Source organism: Phyllostomus hastatus, unplaced genomic scaffold, assembly GCF_019186645.2.
Source record: "Phyllostomus hastatus isolate PE091 unplaced genomic scaffold, TTU_PhHast_1.1 phas_scaffold_93, whole genome shotgun sequence".
In the NCBI taxonomy this organism is placed as follows: Eukaryota; Metazoa; Chordata; class Mammalia; order Chiroptera; family Phyllostomidae; genus Phyllostomus; species Phyllostomus hastatus.
The window spans coordinates 10,387,823-10,403,019 of NW_025334042.1; the positions used below are offsets into that span (position 1 = coordinate 10,387,823).

The 15,197-nt window shown below is 40.7% G+C and overlaps 1 protein-coding gene across 1 annotated transcript in view; it reads left to right on the top strand.

Annotated features, from left to right (window-relative positions):
• CUNH12orf56 (chromosome unknown C12orf56 homolog) overlaps positions 1 to 12,928 on the top strand; it is an 82,903-nt gene extending 69,975 nt beyond the window's left edge. Inside the window, 4 exon segments of the mRNA XM_045829351.1 lie at positions 587 to 696; positions 1,380 to 1,392; positions 10,452 to 10,629; positions 12,763 to 12,928. Coding sequence (XP_045685307.1) covers positions 587 to 696; positions 1,380 to 1,392; positions 10,452 to 10,629; positions 12,763 to 12,889 — 428 coding nt within the window. The 3' untranslated portion in view covers positions 12,890 to 12,928.
• The last annotated feature ends 2,269 nt before the right edge of the window (positions 12,929 to 15,197 follow it).

Genomic DNA, 15,197 nt, shown 5'->3' on the forward strand with positions numbered 1-15,197 from the left:
TTTGGGGGATTATCAGCTGGGAGGGGGAAGGGGAGAATGGGGGAAAAGGTGCAGGGATTAAGAAGTACAAATTGGTAGGTACAAAATAGACAGGAGGATGTTAAGAACAGTATAGGAAATACAGTAACCAAATAACTTACATGCATTACCCAGGAACATGAACCAAGGGAGGGGACTGCTGAAGGGAATGGGGGTCCTGGGTGGAGGGAGACAAAGGGGAAAAATTGGGACAATTGTAATAGCATAATGAATAAAATATATTTTAAAAGAATAGTCTTCAGCCCTGGCTGGTGTAGCTCAGTGGATTGAGCATGGGCTGTGAACCAAACATCGCAGGTTCGATTCCCAGTCAGGGCACATGCCTAGGTTGCAGGCCACGGCCCCCAGCAACCACACATTGAGGTTTTTCTCTGTCTCTCTCCCCTTCCCTTCCCCCTCTAAAAATAAATAAATAAAATTTAAAAAAAGAATAGTCTTCAATACTTTGTATTTTTAATTATAATCATATTCAGTGTCTACAAACTTGGCTTCATTGTTTATGTTTTCAGACTTTACTCATTAATTGCCTTTTACTTATTTTTCAAAGGAACACTAATTAATCTCTTGGTAATATTAATTAGCAAGCCTCAGATTCCAAAATCTTGTCCTATCCAGTTGGTGGTTGAGTCTTTAGTTGAGATATCTTTGGATGTTGAGGTGAGATGAGAATTTTGGCATCAATTAAACAAGAATATAGGGTCCCTGGCTTCTTATCTTTTAATGTGGACTGTGACATTGTAGAATATAGATATATAGTTAAATCAAAGAATAACTTTTGTCATTAACCTCAAAACTTAATATATCAATTTTATATGAATTATTTCCCTTAGTATACATATGTAAGACATGTATACTAAGGAAAATAATGAGCATTCTATATATATTAGATAAATCTGTTTGTCTCTATACAAAATAGATATGCATTGGGTTGACCAAAAAGTCCATATAGTTTTTTCCATAAAATAAAAGACACATTTTTAATTTTAACCAGCTGTTATTGTTATTTTGGCTATTTGGCTATACCTATTGTTATAGCTGTTATGGCTATTTTGAGTACGTCAGCTATCTCCTGCATGGTAGAACATTGATTGTTCTCAATTAGTGTTTTGATTTGATTGCTGTCAGCTTCAGCTGGTCTACCCAACCATGGAGCATTGATCATCCAGCAAGAAATCTCAAGCACGAAAACTCGCAAACCGCTTTAGACATGTTTGATCAGTCACAGTACCTTCTCCACACACTGCACAAATCTTTTATTGAGTTTCAGTTGTGTTTTTACCTTTCTTGAAATAATAAAGCATAATATACCAAAAAATACTGTGTATTTTCTTGTCTTGCAGGGGCTGGGTACAGGTGGGGAAAAGGGGTAAAATGGGGGCCATCTGCAATAGTGTCGACAATTGAAAAAAAAAGTTAGTGCAGTAGTCCAGGTGAGGGATAATATGGACCAGAAGGAAGTCTTGTTTGACTCCCAAATAGTACTAGGCTTTCTTTCTAGAGCTCTCCTAACTTCCTATAGTTTTCTTCTATAGCTCTTACCTCATTTTGCCACTATGCATTTATTTATTTGGTTATTAGATTGATGTATATTCCCCACTAGATTGTATATTTCACAGGGTAGAGGCCATGTCTCTGTTGTTCTCCATTGTATCCCCAACACCTAGTACAGAGTCTGGTGCATATTTGCATAAGTATGCAAGTGAAGAAAGAAAAGGGATGGCTGTTATAAAGAGAAGAGATTCCAGAAAATTTTGGGAAACTGAATTGATAGATTGATGTGGAAATAAAGCATGAAGATTAGATGATTTTAGATTCTGGCCTGGGTGTCAGATAACAATTGCAACAAGAAGAGGAGATGCTGTATTTCAAAGGGGAAATACTGAGATTGGTTTGAGGTTGATTGATTTGATTTGGCTACGGTATTTCCATATGAAAATATCTAGTGGGCAGAATAGACAGGTCTGTGTTTCCTGTTTTTGGATTTGCTGACCTTTTGCACCTGGGCTATTACTACAATCATGAGCAGATCATATAAATTTTGTTCTGAGGTCTAATAGAGTGGGAAATTTTTAAACTATTGCTCTTTCTGGCAAAGAATATTGTTAGGGAAAATGTGTTGGCCTATAGCACGCCCACAGACACAGTTCTCATCCGCCAAGCGGCCTATGGGCTAGAAGACATCCTCAACAGTTTTTGGAGTTCTTGAGAGCAACAAACTGTCTCTATATTTACCCAGATCATAAAAGTTATAGCACAAGTTGCATGTAAGCCTAAATTTCCAAGAATCTCCTATCTTAATTCTAGTGAGCATATTTTTACTATTTTGAAAGAAAGTAGAGCAATTGATCTGAATGATTTTGCAAATCAGTGTGCATTTTTTGTATTAGTGTTTGGTGGGACATTGTATCTTCTTTCCCTAACCCACTTTCTCAGACATTATTAAACATGTAGTCTTTTTTATGAGAACCACTTTTTTTTTTGAGAATGACTAAACCAAAGAAAACAGGAAAATTAACCACACTAATTTATACTTTCAGTTAGCCAAAAATTCTTTTATAAGTATCTAAAAGGAACCAGGAGAAATTACCATTTTTGGCTCTGCCAATGATATTGCATTGATTATTATCTAAAATTCTAGTGACAGGAGCTTATCCTACAATATAGCTATAGTTACAGCTACAGCACTTTTGTATAAGATACTTCTTGTTTTTCAGCAGATACAATATACATTTTTATTATACATATTATATTGTGCAGTTATTATATATGTGTAGTATATCATTATATATTATGTGACTACTAATATACCTTTAAAATGCTTGTATTAGAGAAGGTCTCCAAAACTGGTTAACTCAAATGATAAGACTTCTGCTCTTAAGTATTCATCTAGCTTATTTTCTTTTAAGTTTATTTTTTTATTTTAAGTATATTTTATTTACTATACTGTTACAATTGTCCCCATTTTTCCCCTTTGCCCCCCTCCACCCAGTACCTCCCTTCCATCCAGCAATACCCGCTTCCTTAGTTCACATCAATGGGTCATGTGTGCAAGTTCTTTGGCTTCTCCATTTCCTATACTATTCTTAATATTCCCATCTATTTTGTTCCTACCAACTATGCTTCTTAATCCCTGTACCTTTTCCTTCATTCTCCCTCTTCCCCCTACCTGCTGATGCCCCTCCAGATGATCACTATACCTATGTTTCTGTTCCTATTGTGATTGTTTGTTTAGTTTGTTTTTATTTTTTAGATTCAGTTGTTGATAATTGTGTTTGATGTCATTTTAATGTTCATAGTTTTGATCTTCTTCTTTTTCTTATATAATTTCCTTTAACACTTCATATAATAATGGTTTGGTGATGATGAATTCCTTTAGTTTTACCTTATCTGGGAAGCACTTTATCTGCCCTTCAATTCTAAATGATAACTTTGCTTGATAGAGTAATCTTGGTTTTAAGGACTTCTTGAAAGAAGTATTCATCACTTCTGGCCTGCAAAGTTTCTCTTGAGAAATCAGCCGACAGTCTTATGGGAACTCCCCTGTAGGTAACTAACTCCTTTTCTCTTGCTGCTTCTAACATTCTCTCTGTATCTTTAATCTTTGACATTGTAACTATGATGTGTCTTGGAGTGGGCCTCTTTGCATCCATCTTGTTTGGAACTCTCAGTACTTCCTGGACTTGCATGTCTATTTCCTTCATCAAATTAGGGAAGTTTTCTTTCATTATTTTTTTCACATAGATTTCCAATTTCTTTCTCTTTCTCTTCTCCTTCTGGCACCCCTATGATGCAAATGTTGGACTTCTTGAAGTTGTCCCAGAGGCTGCTTACACTATTCTCTGTTTTTTGGATTATTTTTTCTTCTTCTTGTTCTGCTTGGTTGTGTTTTTTTGCTTCCTTATGTTCCAAATAATTGATATCATCTTGGCTTCATCCACTCTACTGCTGTTTCCTTGTAAATTGTTCTCATTTCAATTACTGTATCCTTTGTTTCTGACTGGATATTTTTTATGCTGCTGAGGTCCTTTCTAAGTTCCTTGAGCATCTTTATAACAAGTGTTTTGAACTCTGCATCTGATAGATTGCCTGTCTCCCTTTTGTTTAGCTCTTTCTCTGGAGTTTTGATCTGATCTTTCATTTTGGGTCACAGTTTCTTTATCTCCTCATTTTGGCAGCCTCCCATGTGTTTGTTTCTATGTATTAGGTAGAGCTGCTTTGACTTCATTGTCTTGGTAGTGTGGTCTAATGTAGTAGGTGTTCTGCAGAGTCCAGTGGCACAGCCTCCCCACTGGCCAAGCTGGGTATTCAAGGTACACCCTTCATGTGGGTTGAGTACACCCTTTTGTAGTTGAGCCTTGGTTGCTGTTGGCAGATCAATGCGAGGCATTTACTCAGGTCAGTCAGCTGCAAGGATGGGTTGTGACCACTTACCACCAACCTCTGCCCTCTGTGGGGGATCAGCTGTGCAGGGGCAGGGTGGTGGTGCTCTGAATGGTCTATACTGTCCACTTGGTGGACTGGCTCTGAGGTTTCCCAGGTGGTGCAGGTCAAGGTCACCCCGATCTGTGTTCTCCCCTTGGACTGCCCTTCCTGACCTATAAAGCAATCTGAGATGGCTGCTTCTTGTGCTGGGCTTCGAGATTCCCAGGCGAAGTCAAGCTGTGAATTTAGGCTGGCTGCTGCTAATGCCTGGCCTTGGGGTACTTAGCAAGAGGTTCGAGGATTGAGGGCTCACTGAGTCTGGCTATTGCTTGTTTGAGAGGATTTAGGAAATTCTGAAGCATGAGTCAAGAGCAACCATTCATATGGAAAAGCAACTTGGGTGGACCCATAAGTTGGGTGGGGCAGAGTCTCTGGGGATCTGCAAGACAGAGCAGTGTTAGCCAGGTTGATGCAGTCTCAGATACGTTACCAGCTTGCCAGTTCTGTGGGAGGAGGGTTTAGAAAAGCGACAATGGCCTCTGCTTTCCCTAATGCCAAACACTTCAGTTTCTCCCTGTGTGCCACTGGTGCCTTTCAAGGTGCTACCTTGGTGCTGGAGCTAAGAGGGAGTGAATCTGAGTAAGTCTGTGGTCAAGAGGAAGCATAGGCAGACATGGCTCAGCGCTTCCCACAACCACATCAAAATTACAACTAAAATATAGAACAACCATCACTCAGAAAGACTAGAAATCAAGTTGAATGGTAGTCTGACAACTATGGAGTTAAAGAAACTATATCCATCCAGACTGGTAGGAGGGGCACAGACTCAGAACAGGCTGGTCTCTCACCGATGTGTAGTAGGTAAAAATTCAGGAGGGATATTTCAGGAGTAAGGAGTCTCAGCCCCACACCAGGCCCACCAGTCCAGGGTTTCAGTGCTGGAAAGCTAAGCCCCCACAACTTCTGGCTGCAAAAAAACAGAGGGGTTTGAATTGGTGGAAGAAACTCCTGGAGCCCAAAGCTATTTCTCTTAAAAAAAAAAAAAACCCACACAGACTCACCTACTCATTCATTCTGAGTTCAAGGGCCTGGGTGACAGTTTGAAGGGCACCAGTGGCATAATGGAAGAGGCTGAAGCATCTGGCATCAGGGCAAGCAGAAGCCATTTTCCCTTTTCTGAGCCCTCCACCCATAGAGCCATGGAGTTGGCTTGTTGCTGCCATATTTGAACTCCATTAACCTGACTAACACTGTTTGACCTTCTTGGGGGTCCGCAGAGACTCAGACCTAACCAACTTACAGGCCCACCCAAGCTGTTTTTCCATATGAATTACTGGTCTTTGCTCCTGCTTTACAACTCTCTAAATACTATCAAACAAGCAACAGCTGGCCTAAGTGAGCCCCAGGCCTGGCATTATTAGCAGCCAGCTTAGATTCACATCTTTGCCTCACCTGGGAATCTCCAAGCCCAGCACAAGTAGCAGCCATCTCAGATTGCTTTATAGGTCAGGAAGGGCAGTCCAAGGGGAGAACACAGATCGGGGTGACCTTGACCTGCACCACCTGGGAAACCTCAGAGCCAGTCCACCAAGTGGACAGTATAGACCATTCAGAGCACCACCACCCTGCCCCTGCACAGCTGATCCCCCACAGAGGGCAGAGGTTGGTGGTAAGTGGTCACAACCCATCCTTGCAGCTGACTGACCTGAGTAAATGCCTCGCATTGATCTGCCAACAGCAACCAAGGCTCAACTACAAAAGGGTGTACTCAACCCACATGAAGGGTGTACCTTGAATACCCAGCTTGGCCAGTGGGGAGGCTGTGCCACTGGACTCTGCAGAACACCTACTACATTAGACCACACTACCAAGACAATGAAGTCAAAGCAGCTCTACCTAATACATAGAAACAAACACATGGGAGGCTGCCAAAATGAGGAGATAAAGAAACTGTGACCCAAAATGAAAGATCAGATCAAAACTCCAGAGAAAGAGCTAAACAAAAGGGAGACAGGCAATCTATCAGATGCAGAGTTCAAAACACTTGTTATAAAGATGCTCAAGGAACTTAGAAAGGACCTCAGCAGCATAAAAAATATCCAGTCAGAAACAAAGGATACAGTAATTGAAATGAGAACAATTTACAAGGAAACAGCAGTAGAGTGGATGAAGCCAAGATGATATCAATTATTTGGAACATAAGGAAGCAAAAAACACAACCAAGCAGAACAAGAAGAAGAAAAAATAATCCAAAAAACAGAGAATAGTGTAAGCAGCCTCTGGGACAACTTCAAGAAGTCCAACATTTGCATCATAGGGGTGCCAGAAGGAGAAGAGAAAGAGAAAGAAATTGGAAATCTATGTGAAAAAAATAATGAAAGAAAACTTCCCTAATTTGATGAAGGAAATAGACATGCAAGTCCAGGAAGTACTGAGAGTTCCAAACAAGATGGATGCAAAGAGGCCCACTCCAAGACACATCATAGTTACAATGTCAAAGATTAAAGATACAGAGAGAATGTTAGAAGCAGCAAGAGAAAAGGAGTTAGTTACCTACAGGGGAGTTCCCATAAGACTGTCGGCTGATTTCTCAAGAGAAACTTTGCAGGCTGGAAGGGATCTGCAAAAAAATATTTAAAGTTATAAAAAGCAGGGACCTATAGCCAAGATTGCTCTACCCAGGAAAGTTATCATTTAGAATGGAAGGGCAGATAAAGAGCTCCCCAGGCCAAAAAAAACTAATGGAGTTCATCACCAAACCATTATTATATGAAATGTTAAAGGGACTTATTAAAGAAAAAGAAGATCAAAACTATGAACAATATAATAGCAAAAAATACAAATCTATCAATAATTAAATCTAAAAAATGATGGGGGGGTTGTGGTAGGTGGGTGAAGAGGTGAGGGGATTAAAAAGTATAAATAGGTAGTATGCAATACCCACAGGGATGTAAAGAACAGTATAGGAAATGGAGTAGACAAAGAGACTATATGCATTACCCATGGACATGAACAAGGATGTGTGGATTGCCTAAAGGGAATAGGGGTGCTGGGTGGAGGGGAGCAAATGGGGAAATATTGGGACAATTGTAATAGCATAAATAATAAAACATAATTAAAAATATGATTATGTTATCACTTGCTTTAAATCACTCACAATAAATAAAGACATAATGAATAAAGACTAAATTCCTTACTATGTCCTATAAGGCCATGCACATTATGGTCCTCCAGCCTCACCTAATCCCTCACTCTCCCAGCTATGTGGGTTTTTTACTCACTGCCTACCCCAACACCCTCAACTCTTTCATAGGACCTTTACCACCTGTCTGTCTGTCTGAAATACTTTCCCCTCCCTTTCCCATCTAGTTAACTCCCACTCATCCTTCAGGCCCCAGTAGCCCTTCTTGGGGTGAACTGGGTGGATGATTCCCTGACTTCTAAGTCAGATTCCCCCATTATGGCACACATAGACATAGCATGGCACTTTCTTCCCTTCCTCCATAGGACTGTTACCACTGAACTTCACATTTGTTTGTGTTATTGCTTGTTTCTTCCTATGGTAGCCATTAGTGCCTAAACAAATTCTGGTTCTCTGTTCTTCCAGACACAGCATTCCAGGAATGCACTTCCCTTCCTTATTGAAATTAGGTGGGTCTCTGTTCTTGCTTTCGCCAATGGAATGTGAACAGAAGTAGCCTGTGTCACTTCTTGTCAGAAGGTTTAGGAGATAGTACATGCTTCCCTGCATTCTTTTTTTTCCTTCTGGAGTGGTGACTGGCAACATTCCATATGGTTCCAGGAACTACAATGAGCAGAATGCTGGACCAAACCATTAGGGACATTAAGTATGAGAAAGTAATAAGCCCTTGCTGTTCTAAGCAAAACTTGATATTTTGTGATATTTGTTACCATAGTCTATCATGGCTGATATCTTTCTCCCCCAACAGACCCCAAGTGCCATGAAAATAAGAGCTTTGTCTGTTGTGCGAGGCACATAATGAATGTGCAATAAAATAGATGCTGAATTAATTCTAATACAGGCTTTATCCATTAATCTCTTCTCATCTCCCCAAACTTAGATTTCTTTTATTCATCCATGTATCCATACATTCAATCAACATACATTTAATTAGAAATCTCTTCAAAAGGTAATAATTCAAACTAAATTTTCATTGCTGATGGAGGATTGGACATGAGGTAATACGTTTTCTTTCTATATACAAACCTGCCTCCATTGACCATTCGGGCGCTCCTGCTGTCAGCTGTCTTTCTAGAGTGACGTAGAGCCTGTCCTATGGAATCTAGATTCTCATGCCAGATCCCTGTGACAAAAACCTGGCTGCAGCCAGAGGAGGGTACACTTGTCAGTAGCATAGCCAACTGCTTTATTTGGGAATTGAGCCCATGAACCTGGCTCCTTTAGCAGCACACAGTCCCTAACCAGTCTCATGCTGACATTGAGGAGTGTCAAAGTTATAGTAATTCACAGCAACAGAAGCTTATGTGTGCAAGATGCAAGATGCTTTTTTTTCTGTGCAGTACAGACCCTAGCATCTGAGTCGAAGTGTGAAATTTGGGGTCCTAAGGACTCCAAACAATAGGAACATTTCTTTATCAACCCCTAGGGTTGCTTCACCAAAGGACTGAAGTGAGTATGAGGACAGTCTGTGACCAAAAAGCATGTCAGGATGAAGGTTGGCAAAACACACCCCGCCCCAACACTGTGGAAAGCTTCTGTATTAACCCAGTTCTGAAGAGTATGGGCAAAATTGACTACCTGGGAGAAATGTGCAAGCAAAGAAACTTGGAATCATTGAATATACTTGCTTGTCGGTCAGTTCTGGCTGATTATCTTACTTGGTTAGAGCAAAATGCTAAAAGTTAAAAATCTGGTCCCCAAAAGGTCATTGCTTTGTCCCACTGCTCCAGGCTCTCTAACCTCAATCTGTGTTTGCCTGACACAGTATTTACTCAGGATGTGTAAATGGATGTGGAAAACCTGCTTCAAACCACCTGCCCTACTTAGAAAGGGTCAGTGGCTAGCTACATCAGTAAAAAAGGTGATGCATTAATTGATACTAACTTAATGGATGTGTAGTATGACTTGCTGATAGAGCTTGAAAGAACACTAACATTCTTTTCTGTTTTTTGTAGTAGCCTACATTTATGGATAGTGGTTTGAAAATATACCCCCCTCAGAAGATTTATAGAATCCATGGTTCTCGTTTTTTATTTTTTTTAATATTTGGTTCTGTTGTGAATGACAGCTTTTTGTGTATGTGAGTAGAAGGAACCCAGTAACTTCACATTGTTGCTACTTTTTCCACTTTAATTTCTCCCTGAGAAATGATAACACAAAGTGCTTTAGATAAAAACCCCAGCTAACAGTGATATCACCACCACTTGCTTGTTTCAAGCCTGGTTTTCTTTGTGTTTTCACTTGGTATTTCTCAATGTGTGGTCCAGAGAACAAGTCCATCAGAATTGTTTATGGCAAATATCTGGAGGAGAGGGATTCTGTGTGTTTAGTGAGTTGCATAGGTGATTTTTTTTTGCATAGGTGATTTTTATGCACGCTGAATTTTGAGAACCACAGCCTTGTAGGGACCATCCTGGGAAGCCACAGTCGTGCGGTTTTCACAGTAAGATAGAAGAGAAACCATCTTCCCTACTAGTGCAGGAGGCCACAGACCTTTCCAAGATCCCCTTCTGTCCCCACTTCTGCTTCCAGTGTTCTGTTTCCCCTTTGGAGCCAAACTTTCTTGACAGTCAGTACTTGTTCTGATCCTGCTTATAGGGGGCAACTGGTGAACCCAACTGGCTATAGTCTCGCACTCTGAGTACCATTTCAATGAGAAACAGTGCAAAGGCACTGGCATAAGGGTGGTGAGGGCTTCAGCCTCAATTTCTAGTCGAGCATCCAGCTGCAATAGGTGCTCTTATGGGTGGCATGCAGCCTCTGTGTAACTGCATTTTCCTTGTCTAAGCTACTTTTGCGGCTGGTGTTGTGAAGCAAGTGGTGAAGGGGCTTTCAGCTTCATTTCAGCTGTTAAGTCCCAGCCAAGCAGTTCTGTTGTACCAGCAGTTTTACATCCTCAAGAGTCGCCTGCAGTACAGCAAGACTTCAGCTGAGTATATTAGGAGAAATGACAGAGAAGAATTCAGGTAAGAAGTCTAAATCTAACCTGCAGTAAAATCCATTCATTTCTAATATTCATGCAAAACTGCAACATGGCCAAATATTTAGAAGATTAAGTGACAATGGGAAATTCCATTTTTGCTTTTAATAATATCTCAGTTTGATCTGTAGTAAGGTAGGATTTGGGGGAGCTCTAAGAACCATTGCCATTTGAAATATATTCCCAGGTCAGAAAAGACTAGTGAAACATCAAACTCTCTTTGATGAACTGTTTCTCACCCGTTGTCTTTATTGCAACCAGCATCTCACAGAAGTTGTAATGATTTTAACATGCTGTGAGAATTAAGAGTAACAAACCCCACTGATAAGGATGAAAAATTATGGATTGTGAATTCAACTGAGTCACTGGGGAAGAAACTGATAAAGGAGAAACAATGAATGAATGCAGTTATTAGATTTTTGTTTGTTTGTTTTATTTCCCCCTCTTACTCTCCTCAGTCAGGAGGCAATAAGAAAGAGCAGTTGTAGCAAGCCTTGGTTTCATCAGCCAGCTTGTTCTGCATGCAGCTCAGGGGTTCCTACTTCTATTTATAGGCTGGCAAAGCCAAGTGCACTTAGCTCTACAGCCCTGCATCAGCTCCTATCAAGAAAAAAAAAAAAACAGGTTGTGTCTGACTTAAGATGGAAAGGGTACAGCAGGCATAGCTTCACTACCAGTTTGCATAGAGACATAAAAGGATGTAGAGATAGATATACATTATGGCCTTAGATTGGCTTTAAAAAAATTAGCCCAATTTGTGGATTCTGTTTTTCCTCCATGTAGTTTTACAACATAGGTTCCACTTTGGCTCCTATAAAAGGGCTTTCCTTGGCCTGCTCTGAGTTGGTCCAAACAATCCATTTTTTCCTCATTTTTTGAGGTAAAATTCATATATCATGAAATTCACCGTTTTAAACATTTTAAAGTGGCAATTCAGTGGCTTTGAATACATTTTGCAATGTTATGCAAGCACAACTCACTACCTAATGGCAGAACATTTTCACTGCCCCCAAAGAAACCTGGTACTCATGAAGCAGTTCTCCCCTCCACCAGCCCCTGACAACCACAAATCTGCTTTCTGTTTCTATGGAGTTGCCTATGGTGGACACTTCAAATCAATGGACTCATGCAATATAAAGCCTTTTGTGTCTGGCTTCTTTCACTTAGCATAATGTTTTCAAGGGTCACCCATGCTGTAGCATGTATCGCATAACCCGATTTTTAAAAATGACTTACCCACATTCAAAGATCAGAGGTACTGGCAAAAATGGCATCATACTTCTGCATGACAATAGTTGGCCGAAGCTCAATAGCAGCTACACTCTTGGGTGATATTGCACAGTTTAATTTGCCACTGGCTCCTCTTTCTATTCTTTATCTTAACTTTACTCCTAATATGTTACCTGCAGGCATCTAGATTTGTGACCTGTGTCTTAAACTAGTGATTTTCAGCTTGCCATGCATTGAAATCACCAGAATGACTATTTAAAAAAATGCTAACACCCAGGTCTCACATGTAGAAATTCTGTTCAATTTTTCTGAGGCAGGGTCTGGACATAGACATTGGAAGAGAAAGACTCTCTAGGTAATTCTAATATGCACCCAGGGCTGAGAACCAATGTTTTAAGTCATCCCAGGGAATGGCTAAAAGTTTAATCACTCTTGTCCATTCCCCTGGCCTGTCTTATGCTTTTACTGAGGCCACGGGGATGAACCCTGCTCTTCTCTCTTGACTTGGTCCTAGTAGTCACCACAGTTTTGACTCTTTTATCCAACTCCCCCTGTATATTGCCTGGGAAACAAGAGACAGGGGCCTCAGCTCACACTGCAGGGAGGACAGTCCTGGCTTTCTTATTAATGCTTTCATGACTGATACATCATTCATGAAATTCACTTTCTTGGCTGAAGTGAAGTACTTCAGTGAGCTGAAAACTACACATCTCAGAGATCTCCTGGGTCACAAGTGGGGCAGGTTGGAAGGCTGAGGATGTAGGCTGTCTCGTGGTTGAGAGTCCCACACTCAAGTGCCCTACACCAGCGAGTCTGTGCATACTGTTGCAACCAGTGTCAAAACTCTTTTTTTTAAAGCCCCCTATTTTGTTTCTTTTTATGATTGCAGGTACTGTATTCACATGCCAGCCTTGGGAAAAAGGCTCCCACTGGGTTATCCTATTACCCAGCCTACCACTCAACTTTTTCATGAAGTTCTGAAATTGGTTGAACAGAAACAACGTGTGAAATGTTAAAAATTCAGTATAAAATGTTAATCAAAAGTCAACTTAATATTTATGAGAAACATTTTTTGATTTATTTAGTATCTGGCTAACCCCATGTCCTATAAACAAAGATTGTATTTCAATGTTCCATCAACCCCTTGCTAAGAGAAGTCTTTAAAGTTTTTTATGTGTCACGGAAAATAAACTTTAATACATTGCCATAAAGTGGTGCTAAAAACTAGTGTTTCTCTAACACATAGTTTCTAAAGATGTAAAAAACTACAAAGGAAACAGAATTCTGTGGAGAGCAAATGGAGCAAGTGTAAACTAATGAGTTCTGTGGGTGTAATGATGGGAGTGGCGCGGGGCCACGGAAATACCCAGAGATAAATCATTGTGGGGAGAACCAGCCACAAAGCGGTCATTAGAGAAATGCTGAACGGGACGACACTCTCGTTCTCCACCTGTAAACATTCTAGTGACAGAAGTGTTCATGAAGAATGAGCAGAACACAGGCATGAGGAATGTCAGTCCCTCATCCATCATGGAGGGAGAAGCTTAGACTTTCTTCAACAAAGTTAAATGCATTTGCCACTGTGTTTCAGGGGCCTCTGTGCTAATGTGAGCAGTCGAGTGGAGTCTCTGTGCAAGAACAATTGTCTATAAGCACTTATGATCTCCCAACCACTCAAAAAATGTCTTTACTAATCTTATGGCAATAAACTAATTTAATCCACCAAAAATTTAACTTTGATATCACTGTGAGGTATTACTGAATTTGGGCTTTGAAGAATTTAGCATGACTTGAGGGAGTATCAGAGATAAATCCAGCTTGAAAGAAAGAACTCCCAAGCCAGATTTGCCTGTGCTGTGCAGTGGAGACCGTTAAACTCACTCAGGACATCTTATTTCTGGTTCTGCCTCAGCCACTAAGCAGTTGTTTGACCTTGAACAAGTCAGGTAACCTTTCCAGGCCTCCTCTGCTATATAGAAGGATGGGAGTAGAAGTTCTCCGAGCTTTCTCGCAGCTCTAATATTCTCTACCTGTTATAAGACACTTCTCAACACCCTATAACATAGTAGTGCATTCCTCTGCCATTCTGGCTTAGTGGATGATTTCACATTGATTCCAAATAATCCTGCCTTCTTCAGACCAAACATTTCCCTTTCAGCTGTTGCCAACATCACCCTGCATGCTCTCCTAGCCTTCTCCACTACCCCCCATTGAGGACTACAAGTTTTCTACCCTCCAACCTGGGGGCACAAAGGGGAACAAAATGGTGTTTATGAGTGTCCTGGGCTGTGATGTGGGGGATTATTCCAAAGAGATGGTCAGTCAGAAGAATATGAAAATATCCTTGGGAAACAGGAAAGCAACACTTCAAACTGGACAAATGGTGGGCAGTGGACTGATTACTGGTGAATGGTGGAACCAAAAAGAGACAATGAATCAACTCAGCTCTGTCAGCTTCTAAGCAGTGCCCCCAGCTGTGGGCTCTAGAGAGGCCTGGGGGTTTCTCGCCCATGTGCCTTTTTGTCAATGTCATCCCTTCCCTCCCACTGTTGTGTCTGCTTGAGGACCCACCTCATCTAATCTCTGGGGCAAAAGCTCTGGACCTGAATCTTTCTATGTCGGCTCTTTTGGTTGAATATTTGTCACCTTGATTTTCTTATGGCATATGTCTATTCATTTGTACAGTCTGGGATAGAGGTGGGGCAGAGGGAGCCCAGAAATTAATACTTTGAAGGGTTATCCTTTCACAATTCTTTTCTGTTGTGCTTTTGCACTGTGGCCCAATCCAAGAAAATCACTAAATAATCCATCTCCATTAGTGATCAGATACATTTGATTTTCTAAATATTGACTTCAACCACAGAATAATTATTTTTCAGGAAACCTAACTGTAGAAAAATTTTGAATATGAAAATCGCATAAATAACAAAGGATCACCAAGAAGATAAGCACATGGAGCCAGTTTTCAGTCTGGGCTCACGTCTCTGGACTCTGACCACCTTTGCAGCACAAGCATTGATTGCCCTTTACCACAGCTCCACCAGGGGTAGTCACTCACAGCAGGCAGCTCTACCATTCAAAACAAACAAATAGATGTATTAAGGGGTAAGAACGTGGGTATTTTGAGGCCAAAATGGTTGAGTTTCAGTCTCAGCTGCACACTACTTTTGGACCTTGGGAAGTTACTTAACATCTCCAAGTTTCAGTCAATACAAAGATGATAATATAACCCATCCCATAGTGTTGTTAGGAGATTTAAATAGAAAGGTTGCTAAAGCACATAGAATGGTATCTGGTGTGTAGTAAGGAATCAGGAAATGGTAT